Here is a 12,966-nt window from a genome sequence, read left to right as displayed (position 1 = left end):
AATGTTTAACGCATCTGTTACTTATAATACTTTTACTATAGAGGCTGTATGGGTCTAAATCTAACCCAAATCTCCTATGCTATCGAAAACAGCAAAGGGACGCAAAAGATGAAACAATGCGTTTTTATCTTTATCATTAAGGACGTAAGAACTATATATTTAGCCCCCCAATGGCTCAGCGGTATGTCTGCGGACTTACAACGCTAAAAACCGGGTTTCGATACTCGTGGTGGGCAGAGCACAGATAGCCCATTGTGTAGCTTTGTGCTTAATTCAAAATAACAAAAAATAACTGTATATTTAATTCATTTATTCTTTATCAAGATGAAGTTTAGTTATGATATACATAAGAGCTTGATATGATTGGAAGCTAATATAACTGTGCTTTCAAACGTTAAAATCCATACTCCTCAATACTCTGATAGTTATGCTGCAAACGTAAAAATCAATAATTTTAACACAAAATTCATAATCAGCGAACTTTGCAATAAGAATAGCATCGTGGTAATGGCTTCCACACATCTGTTATAGACTGCTGGCCAAAATCTTAAGGCCAATGAACATAACGAAAAAATTATGCATTTTGCGTTGTTAGACTCAACCACTATTTGAGTAGAGCTTCGAAAGATGAAAAGATGAAAGAAAAGTTCTTTCGAAGTTCTATTCAAATAAGTGTTTTAACAACGCAAAATGCATATTTTTTCTTCATGTACATATATTGTTACATACATATATTGCTTGAGTAAAAATCTAACAATATTATTATTATTACCACAACTGTAGAGAAAATATAACCTGTAATTTGGGCCAAAAGGAGTGAAAAGCAAAAAAAATTATTTATCGAAACATGTGAAATAATTTAAGATTTTGATATCTATTTCCTATGTTTATTTTACTGTTAAGTGTTAGTACACGAAGCAGGAACGAACCAACATAAGGCAATGAATCAGTGTTCTTGCCATTAGACATTCACATAACAAATAAACAATTTCTTACTGTACTAGAAAAAAAAGAGTATAAAATAAAACGATCTTATAATCACTTGTTGTATTTATTACATTTTATTATTATTAAAAAATAAAAAGACTATAGCAGGTCCTAACATCTTTAGTTTGTCGTTGCTGATATACGTATCACGTTTTCGAACTTTTCATCATTTTAATTTGCGTGAACTGCGTACTTTACTTAAGACTGAGCGAGGGATTTTTGAAATTTTGTGATTTAGGCCTAATGGAGAGATTTAAAGAGAAGAAAGTTTCAGCTCAATGTGTAATTGAATTTAAAGAATTGGTCCACCAACAAACATTTGGAAAGCTGTCAGTAGAGCTTATTAAATACATATTATATCAAAGGGAGCAAATTCCACTTCCATTCGTACAACTAAAGCGATGGGTGACTGATGAATCAGAAAAGGAAAATTCTACTAAGCCTATTGGCAGTGCTGAATCAAATCGTCGTCTTTGCACAAATATTAAGCTTAACCAGGTGAGCTAAAAATGATAACTTTATGCATAAGTACTATTACTTTTGAAAACTCAGTGCTGGGTCTCAGCCATGGCAATTGTAAGATAATTTGATACTTTTGGAATAAAATACTATTTTACGGTTTATGTTGATCATCAACCTATGACTTTTAAAAAGTATAATTTGAATATAGAAGATTCATGTAGATATATGTGCTTATATAATTTTTATTAGCCGTGATATAGCAACTCATAAAAAATTGAGTTATAATGGCTCCGAGTTTGTTTTTTCAAGTAGAAAATTTTATCTCATACTCCATCAATTTGACTCGTATTTTGAAATCTAGTTAGTTTTAGATTCAGTAAGTCAAACATTTTTGATGTATATGAAGATGCCTAAGGTCTTGCAGATTAATTTACTTTAATCTTGCCTAGAACTAAAACAACATCAATATGAGACAAGACTGTTACAGATTCTGATATGTAATAAAAGTGAGTTGGGTATACACACACTCTGTGCTTTGTTTTACTTACGCACACAAAAAAATATAGCTATTAAAAAAAAAAAGAATAAAAAGTCTTGCAGATTAATTTACTCTAATCCTGTCAAAAAGAATTTTAACTACTGTGCCTATTGACGATTCCCTCTCTTTTCCCTCGGTGTGGATTCCTGTACGTGGTGAGGGGACTTCCCAGGGAAGGTTCTGTTCTATCTGGTTACCTTCTCTGGGATCTAAACATCCACCCACGTGTTTGTTGTGCATGGCGACCTGTGAAGGGGAGGAGAGGATCCTGGTGGTTGAGGGATCCAACCCTAACACACCACTTTGGCCTCGAATTCTTGTAGGCAGGCTGCCTTTGGGTGGCCCCTTGGGTCAATCGGCTGGTCCACTTGGCCTAGAGTCAACCAAGTACCAGTGTTGGAAGTTCTCAACGGGTGTTGTGGACATTGTGCCTGATGCTGGTGTTTGGGTATAGTGCTCACGAAACCCTGGCGTTGCTGCATTGTCCTTGCGTGACTTTGTAGTGCGTCCCCTTGTAGGGCTCCATGGTGGGTGGGGTCAGTGGGTACCGAAATTTTTCTTTTCCTATGGATCCTCTAAAAATTTAAATAAAATTGTAAAAAAACAGTCAATGGGTAGCGACCACGTCTTGAATACTCAGAACAGCAATCTTCAACATCAGTAACACACATTACCTCATTTTTTTATATTACATTCTCTTTCGGAAAAACCTTTAGGGCAAATGTCCCCTTTTTTATTCAAAAGGGACTAGAGGGACTTGCTGGCTCTCCAAAGTCAGTAAAGAAACTTCGATCTGGTGACATATTGGTTCAAACATCCACATCCCAACACAGTGAACTCCTCTTGAATTCAAAGGCAATTGGGGATATACCTATTGAGGTTACACCCCATGCTACCTTGAATTCTTCATGAGGAGTTATTGTTGAAAGGATTTGAAGAACGTTCCGAGTCAGAGATTCTCGCTGGTCTCTCCACTCAAGGAGTTTCTGCAGTGAGGCATCTCCACTCACAAAGATGGAGTTACACTACCAACAAATACCCTCGTTTTAACATTTACTTCACCGCGTGCACCTGCCACCATCAAGGCAGGTTATCTCATTGCAGGGTTCAGCCATACATACCAAACCCTCTTGATGTTTCCAATGTCAGAGATTCGCCACTCAAAGACATCTTGTCATGGTTCCCTGACATGTGCTCGTTGTGGAGGCAAGGACCACGATGCCTATGACTGTGACATGAACCCACATTGCGTAAACTGCAATGGTTCTCACCCCTCTTACTTTCATTCTTGCCCAAAATGGTTGGAGGAAAAAGAGGTATAGCGTTTGAAAACGACACATAACATTAGTTATCCTGAGGCTCGGAAATTGCTGTCCACAACTCCATCTCGGACATATGCTGCTGCACTTCATTCCACAACTACAGTGGGAGTGCAGACAGATCTCTCTGTGCCTCCAAGAGAATCATTTTCAAAACAAATGAAAAGCCTTTTGACCTCCGTGGTTAAAAAACTTGATGAATCGACTTCCACACCCACCTCTGTTCCTCCCATACCTTCCAACAAACCTCAAGATCCACGTCCTTCAGTTTCAAATACAGGCATTTCTTCTGATACATCTTTTTCTTCCACCACAAGAGACAAAACAATTATTCGTTTGCATCCTCAGTCACTGGATTCCCCTTCCAACAACAAAAACCTGCCCACCTGACCCAGAGCAGGATCCATGGAGGTTGATAGACCTCCTCCGACTAAAGACAGTAAAGAAAAAAGATGTGGTCATAAACCGAAGGGTTCTCCAGCCACTTCACCTACCCATTCTTAAAAATGGCCACCTTGATACAATGGAACTGTCGAGGTTTATGTTCTAATCTGGATGATATCAAAACGCTGATTGCTTCCTACCATCCTGTTTGTCTTTCTTTACAAGAAACATTTCTCAAAACTGCTGATACTGTCTCCATTCGGCAGTTTTCTCTATACAGAAATGACAGGTTGTGTGAAGGTCGAGTACATGGAGGGGTGGCACTGTTGGTTGATCAACACGTGCCCACCCTGTCTTTGTCACTCAACACACCCTTGGAGGCTGTAGCCATCCGTGTTTCCTTGGGTCATACCATCACTGTTTGTTCTCTGTACCTGTCCCCTGGAGAGACATATGATCAATCAGATCTTGATGCTCTCGTTGAACAATTGCCATCTCCATTTCTAATCCTAGGGGATTTTAATGGACATCATCCCCTCTGGGGAAGTGCTATTATTGATGGGAGGGGCCGTTCTGTAGAGTGGATGCTCTCTGATCACAATCTTTCTCTTTTCAATACTGGTTCTTCCACTTACTTTCATGCACCTAGTCAGTCCTTTACCGCTATTGATCTCTCAGTTTGCTCCCCTTCATTATTCTCCCATTTTCATGGAGGGTTGACAGTAATCCACTAGGCAGTGATCATTTTCCGATCCTTTTGAGAGAGACTGGCCGTGGTCGATGCCACCCTACCCGCGTGCCCAGGTGGAAGCTGGATCAGGCAGACTGGTCCACTTTCACTGCTCTCGCAGAATTTGATCCTGCCATCGTAAATCAGCCATCAATAGACGACTGTGTAGCAGTGGTAACTGACTGTATTACACATGCAGCTGCTCAGTGTATTCCTAAAACCTCGACACGTTTTCCACGATATCCTCGTCCATGGTGGAATCCTGCTTGCCACTTAGCACGGAAGGCTCAAAAGCGGGCCTGGGATACTTTTCGTAGATATCCCACACTTTCAAACCGGGTTGCTTTCCAACGGGCCTGTACACATGCTAGGTGGGTAAGACGTCAAAACCAGAAGGAATCTTGGATTAAGTTCACAACCAGCATATCTTCTACCACCAGTTCCAAGATCATATGCGACAGGATTCGAAAGGTTAATGGGCACTACAATTCTGTCCCCCTCTCGATCTTACTCTCTGATGGTCAGGAGGTGACTGATGTTTGAAACATCGCTAACACTCTAGGTGAAAGCTTTTGCCGGGTATCTAGCACTTCTGCTTGTTCCTCCACCTTCCTGGCCATCAAGACTCGGGCAGAGCGATCACCTCTTTTCTTTCAAACTGACTGTTTCTTTGACTATAATTGTCCCTTTACCCTGGTGGAACTAAAAATGGCCCTTCATCGGTCTGCCAGTATGTCTGTTGGACCTGATGATATTCATTATGACATGCTGCACCATCTATCTCCTGCTTCTCTTGATGTCCTTCTGATTGTTTTCAACCGGATCTGGCAGGAGAATGTTTTTCCTGATGCCTGGCACCAGGTTATTATTTTACCTTTCTCTAAGCCAGGGAAAGATCCCAAGATTCCTTCAAACTACCGTCCAGTTGCTTTGAGGAGCTGTCTCTGTAAGACATTAGAAAGGATGGTTAATGCTTGTCTTGTTTGGTTCCTTGAATCAAACAACCTCTCTCGCCCACCCAGTGTGGGTTCCGTCGACAGCACTCCACCACAGACCACCTAATTAGTCTTGAAACATCTATCAGAGAAGCCTTTCTCAACCGCCAACATCTTGTATCAATATTCTTTGACATAGAGAAGGCTTACGACACAACATGGTATGGGTTTTGCGAGACCTCCATACATATGGGTTACGTGGCCATCTACCCATGTTTATTAAAAAATTTTTAATGGACAGGAGATTCCAAGTTCGTGTGGGTTCGACACTTTCCCGTTCTTTTGTACAGGAACTTGGAGTCCCTCAAGGCTGTGTATTGAGCGTTACACTCTTCAGTATAAAGATAAATGCCATCACTGAACAACTCCTTCTCACTGTTGCGAATGGGCTGTATGTCGACGACTTTCACATCTCATATCAGTCGTCAAACATGAGATATATTGAGCGGCAACTACAAACCGCCGTCAGTTGTATACGAAAGTGGACTCTGGCGAACGGCTTTAATTTCTCTCTCTCCAAAACTGTATGCATGCACTTTTGCCGTCGACGGGATATTCACCCTGATCCTGAACTTCATATCGGTGAAGTTTTGCTGCCAGTGGTCCCGGAGACCAAGTTCTTGGGGCTTATCTTTGATCGTAAACTGACCTTTATACCACACTTAAAGCAGCTTGGTCAAATGCACAAGAGCACTGAACATCCTCCGTGTTCTCTCTTATTCCAGTTGGGGGGCAGATCGCTGTTCAATGTTAAAGGTATATCGTGCTCTTATTAGATCGAAACTCAATTATGGATCAATGGTCTATGGCTCTGCCAGACCCTTGGCCTTAAAGATGCTGGACCCCATTCATCACCAAGGACTTCGACTCTGCACTGGGGCTTTCCGTACCTCTCCAGTTCAAAGTATATACATTGAATCTCATGAACCTTCTCTACACCTTCGCTGTTTGCAACTATCTTTACAATATGCTTCAAAACTTCATTCCTTACCAAAGCATCCCACCTGGAAATGTGTTTTCCTTCCTCGGTGGGCAGTACTTTTTCAGAACAGACGATCTGTCATTGCTCCGTTTGGCCTTCGCACCCAGGCGCAATTGGATGAATTGGGTCTGTCCTTGGATAACATTGCAGATTCCACAGGTTGGCCCATCCCACCATGGCTTATTACAGCCCCCAAATGTGACCTTTCTTTCAGTCACCTAAAAAAGGCAGATACTCCAGATTGGAAGTACCATCTTTTATTCAATGAATATCTTTCAAACAATCATTCAGTTCCCATTTATACAGATGGTTCCAAATCAGGTAATTCAGTGGGCTCTGCTATGGTTTGCTATGGGTCAGTAGTTGCGCGCAGAATCCCTTCTACAGCTTCTGTGTTCACTGCTGAACTGTATGCCATATCTTTTGCCCTGGATCATATTGCAGCTGAGCAGTACTCCAACTGCACTATTTATACTGATTTGCTTAGTTCTATACTTGCCTTGGAATTGCTACACGTTAGCTCACATCCTATTCTCGCTGATATTCGAAACCGACTAGCCCATTTCTCATTAGCAGCTACTTCAATCCAGTTTTTCTGGATACCAGGCCATGTTGGTATTCGCGGGAATGAGCTTGCAGACATGGCAGCTAAATATGTCTGCTTCAGCACCATCACTCCTATGCCTATTCCGTTCATGGACTATGGTGTTGTCTTCAAGGCTCGGCTCCGTGCCAGCTGGCAGTCCACTTGGAGTGAGCAACGCAACAACAAACTTTTTCAAATCAAACCCAAAATTGGACTTTGGCTATCTAGCTTCCGTAAAGTTTGGAAGGAGGAAGTTATTCTCACTAGGCTACACATTGGTCACAGTTGTTTAACTCATCATTTTCTTTTATCTGGAACTGATGCACCAATGTGTAGTTTGTGTAACACTCAAATCACTGTCAGCCACGTTTTACTTTCTTGCCATCGTTACAATTCCCAACGACGGCAATATTTTAAACATATTTTTTCCCAGGGTCAGTCTGTAACATTGGACAGAGTTATTGGTGATGGTGACTCTGTCCATCTTGATAATGTTTTTAATTTTTTAATGGCCATTAATCTTTTTAATCTCATTTAAGTGTTGCTTATTTATTCATTACACGTTTTTAATTGTGGTTCCTTTTTTACAGTTTTAATCTCTCTCATTCAATTTGACATTGGACAATGGCCAGAACATTAAATAACTCGACACCAGGACTGGAAAGGCCAACTTCAGGTGACTAACGCTACTGTTTGAAATACTCGTTAGTCATCCTGGCGAGTTGTTATTATTCTTTTGCTGCATATCATTTCACACTTTTACTACTTTACTTTTTAGTACTGGCCATATTGACTCATAACCCAGAACCAGGACTGGAAAGACCAACTTCAGGTGACTGACGGTGGTTCTTGAACTTACCTGTTAGTCTTCCTGGCGGGTTATGATCATTACCTTTTTGCTAGAGTAAATACCTTACAACTTCTTATACTCTGCCTTCTATCTTAACATTGTAGACTAGGTGTCCACATTGGTTTTATACTTTTTTGTTTTACCTTCATTTCCATTTATGTCTATTACTACATTTATTTATTTATTTTTTTACATTTTTTACCGAATGTCTGGTGCAGATAGCCTCGCTGCTTTGTGCCATAAAACACTAAATCAATCAATCAATCAACTCTTGTCTTTTTAATTAGTTTTATGTTTAAAACTTAAAATTTGATAGGTGAATTTTTCATTACTAGACTGATAAATTATATGAAAGATACTAAGTTTAGTGATGTAAGTATAATATCAATTAATTCAAGAATATCATAGACTAATATTTTATATGTATGAAATAAACTGAAAAATGTGTTATTGAAATGAGTGTTTTTATTTGGAAAAAGCAATTGAAATGCCTCTGACGTGAAGGCAGTGTAAAACTATATATATATAAAAAACGGCTGGTATGGGTTGAGATTTTTTTTTTATGTAGAGGAGCAAACAACATTTCGACCTTGAATCATCATCAGGTTCATAAAAAAAAAATAAAGAGGTAACTGACCAATAGCTGACCACATCTTTGAAGGGGTTTGTGTAATTGAGTGCAGTAATGTAGAGGGCATGCCTAGATGTTTGATTATATTTATTAATATAGGTATAAAGGTGTTCCTTTGTATTGGTTTATTTTGGGCTTGAGTTGTTGTATAAGTAAAGCTTCTTTAATTTTGTATTTGTTTATGTTTTTTATTTAGTATTTGGATGTTTTTTATGGTTATGTTGTGTTTATTTGATTTGCAGTGTTCAAAAACATGTGAATGTGGTTTTTTGTTTCCTTTGAATCTGGTTTCCATTTTTCTACTTGTTTCTTTAATATAGAAGTCGTGGGAGTTATCACATTATATTTAATAAATAATGTTGGTGTGGTGTTTGTCAGTGTAGTTTTTACATAGTATAGACCTTGGTTTTGTGCCTGGTTTTTGAATAAATTTGGTACTAATTGGAATGTGATATTTTGTTACTAGTTTTTGCAAAATGTTGGTTATTTTTCTGCTGATGTTGGAAATATACAGTATGCAGCAGTATATGGTTTCATGATTTTTTAATTCATGGGATATATTTACTTTTGTTAGTTGATTTTGCTTTTTGTCTGTTTTCTACAGTTCGTGGAGGAAACTTATTGATGTTGATGAAGTATTATTTTATTTTGTCTAATTGATTGTTAATTTTATCTGGTGAGCATAGTTTTATGGCTGTTTGTGTTTTTTTTAGTTCTTTTTGTTTTGTTTCATGTGCTGAGTGGATTTTTCGGTGGATTTAAGTTTTAAATTGTGTATCGGTTCTTGTAATTTTGAGGTTAAGAAATGATATTTGATTGCTTTCTTCCTGTATCATAATCAATACTATAAACAGTCAAGGAAAACATGAGAAAAAATTTTTTTTTCTTGTTTTACTCTCATGATGATCATAAAACGTAAGCAATAACGTTAAAATGGGCTATAAAATACAATAGTAAATTAGAGTGCCCTAGATGATATAAAATTTAAAAGCCAAAAAGTATTTCTGTCTCTGAACCACTGTCACTGAAAAGGACATTTTAAATATATCAGCTTGCATCACTGTTACTCTTTGACTGCATCTCAACCTCAGACCCAGAACTGTGAAGATGGCATTAAAATAGCTGTGTTCACATTTTCATTAGCTCTGTTACCTTCTATGCTACTACTGCCTGTTAATAAAAGCTCATTGTTATTGTCCTTATGACAATATTTATTTCATCTTTACATGTGCTCTTTGTATTTTTCCTTTTCTTTTGTTTGGGTATTCTAATATCTCTCACTCCATGTCTTAGTTTCTGGGGTCACTTCAAAAGAACAAATGCAGAGCCTTCCATGATTCTTAATAAATGAGGTAGCCTTTTCTTACCTACTGAAAATTTTGAATCAACATTTGTTCACTTTACTTTTGAAAACATTTCCAGTTTTGCATTTAAAACAAACAGAAAATAGCAATTAAATTAATGTTAGAATGTTCCTCCATTTAGTTTTTGCATAGAAAGACTGTAAAAGAAATCTTTAGATTTCTTTGTAATTATGTTTACCAAGTTATTGGTAGTTGTTGTTGTAAGTGAACAGATCGTAATTTGCCAATAACTTCATCACAGGTTCATTTGATAACAACATTACACAAGATGTCTTGAAAATGTTCAAACAATTCACTTATTTCAGAATCACAACATTTTTCAGTTAATTTGGTGGATGATACTGGCTCCTCTCTGTCTTCATGTGCCAGTATTTAATATGAAAACAATTTTCTTAAAGAACTAGTAGAGCCATATAAACAGGAAGATATGGAAGAGGATACAAGCTTAGTTTGTTTTTTTTTTCTTTGATTCCAATAATTCCAGATTTTTGCCATATTGGACAGAGTTAAAGTCAACTTTTTATATGTGTGCATTCCATTTGAACATTTAATTTTGCAATTCAGCAATTTTATCATTTCATCTCTGAACAGTCAGATGTTCCAAATACATCATACAAATTTATCCATCACTAATCTTAAGGCTCCCAGTTTGAATGAAATCTGTTGTGTAGCATATGTTCTTTTTGGTTTTACTGATCCTTCCACAAGTTAAATGTACTTTTTGCAAGTTTGTAAATTTACTTTAGTTCATGCAGTTTCTTACGGGATTTACGGTAGATATATCATCTTCATAATAGTATCATGAGCATATCATTCACTTGTTTGAAGCAAGTTGGCTGAAGAGTATCCTTCATTGCCAGCTCTAATTTATGAGCTACACACCATTGAAAATTAACTCTGTTGATTTCTTGTGAAGCAAGGCCTTCACACCCCTTTTATCTCCATTTTCACTGAGGCTCAATTTGCACCAAGTTCAACAACTTTTAAATAAAGCTGATTTTCTGTTATGTCCAGAGAAGCAAAGATTGATTCAATAAATGATTTACTTCCTGCTCCATCTGCTTTTGTGATGTATTTTAAGGAAAGAAATGGGAGTTTGACTCCAATGTGCTCTAAGGAATTTTGAGGATTAAAATACAATACATGACAACCTCTTTCTCTGTTACACTGCAGTCTGTTGCTCTATTTATCAACACATTATAAAACTTTGCTTGTTTCAAGTTCTTCCTGAGTTAACCTGCTAGAAATTTGCCATGAAAATTGACAAACTCACCACACTGAATGTGTTTAATGTGTATATCTCCAATGTTGACACCATAATGTTCTCTAATCTAATAGTCTTCATACACAGTGAAGGGCAACTCATGTTTTGCAACTAAATATGCAACATCAAACTTTTTCCAGTTGTTCTTGTACATCTATATAATGAAAAAATCCCTGGAAAACAGTTGGTTGTTTTGGGTCAGGTATTAGTTTTTCTGGTAAATGTACTTGTTATCCTGATCTAAACTCATCATTACCATAGAGCTGGAATGCCTGAAGGTGGCACTTTGTATTGAAATGGTCTTTTGGATTGAATAACTTAATGTTCTCAGTACCAATAATACATGCATTTCAAAAGTCTTCAAAAAATACAGGTTTCTTTTTCCTACTTTTGACATAACTTGCAATACATCTTTTCCATGTGTTTGTCCTTGTCAGTATCATATCCTAACCAAATGCTACCATTTTCTTTTGTGAGGTCCTCATTAATTCATTTTTGGATTGTTACTGACTTTAGTACACACATTTTTTCTTCCAAAGGTAATCCTGCACTGAACTGTTTTTGAGTGTTTGTATGTATTGCCAAATTGTTAGAACATTTTAAGTTAATACTTCACATAAAGAAATTGTTAATGTGGAAATACATTACAAATGACAGCAAAGGGATTGGAACAGAAATGAACAACCTCATTCCCAATTTTTCTCACAAGTTACATCTAAGTTGAGTACATACTTGTCAATTGTTTGAGCATTTTACCATTGTTGCTTGGAAACTTTTTGCTGTTGATTTTACTGTACCTGTTTGATTTTGTTTTCAAATCTAACTGATCAGATTCACTGACTGGGGTTGTTTGGAAAGAACATTGCTAATTGAAATATTTGCCATGGGTACTGTACTAGACAGAATAAATAGTACTGACACTTGTTCTGAACAAACAGTTTTTATGCCAGACATCATCTTTGTCTAGCAGCTTATTTTCAGGTTTGTAATTTTTTTTTTGTATGACATGGAAATTGACATAGTTTTTGGTTGAATACGGTAATTATGATATGAATGTAAATGTGAAAATGTGCTGTATTAGCTATTCACTAAGTTACCATTTCTGAAATTTTTCTTTAGGAGGTACCATTTTTGGTGTTTTAAATTATCTACATTTAATTTTTTAGTGAATGATTCAGAAAGTCCATTCCAAACTATCTGGAGGATTTCTTGAAGCAGTTATTTTAGCAGCACTGTCAACAGTATATTTCATTTGAGTAATTGATTTAAAATAACTGAATTATTAGTAATCAATACTGGACATTTTTATTCACATCAGTAATTATGTAATTTATTTTGATAGTAGAAAAACTGTAAACCTTCAATATCGTTATTTGTAATATTATCAGCTATTATATATAGTGGAGCCCATCAATAAAATTTAATCAAGTAATTATCTTTTGGGTTAAAGATACTCTCCATTTAACGAATTACATTATTCTTCACACGTCTTCATTCAAAATAATATAATTTTCTAAATTCTTTATTTTTCTTTTTATTTGTTTAACTTACATTTTGAATGCCAGTCATCATTTATAATTTTAACATGGCTTTTGTACCCTTACAAATACATTGTTTTTTCCTTCATGTTTACAAATTTGGCAGTACCAATAGAAATCATTAACAGCTCAAAATTTCATAAAACTTTTTTCTCTCTCACTTTTTTTTTTCATTGGCATTTTGTTTTTTTGTCCAGAATGTGATTCAGATTTTATAAACATCTCACACCTAATGAAATTGCTAGAAATATTCTGAGTGAATTAAGAATAGTACTGTGGGCAGCAATAATACGTTTCATTTGATTGCATGTATAAAATGCAAGTGAACTTTTAAAT

General features: G+C 36.7%; 1 protein-coding gene across 2 annotated transcripts in view; it reads left to right on the top strand.

Annotated features, from left to right (window-relative positions):
- Positions 1 to 1,151: 1,151 nt before the first annotated feature.
- LOC143255186 (MAD2L1-binding protein-like) overlaps positions 1,152 to 12,966 on the top strand; it is a 30,508-nt gene continuing 18,693 nt past the window's right edge. Inside the window, exon 1 of one of the 2 annotated variants that reach the window (XM_076510459.1) lies at positions 1,152 to 1,485. In XM_076510459.1, the coding sequence (XP_076366574.1) occupies positions 1,231 to 1,485 (255 nt within the window). In that variant the 5' untranslated portion in view covers positions 1,152 to 1,230. The remainder of the gene's footprint in view (positions 1,486 to 12,966) is intronic. The other variant, XM_076510452.1, reaches the window with a different exon arrangement.

This window comes from Tachypleus tridentatus, chromosome 1 (assembly GCF_004210375.1).
Source record: "Tachypleus tridentatus isolate NWPU-2018 chromosome 1, ASM421037v1, whole genome shotgun sequence".
NCBI lineage: Eukaryota > Metazoa > Arthropoda > Merostomata > Xiphosura > Limulidae > Tachypleus > Tachypleus tridentatus.
Note: the sequence above shows the minus strand (reverse complement) of the source record. Positions and strands in the feature narration are given on the sequence as shown.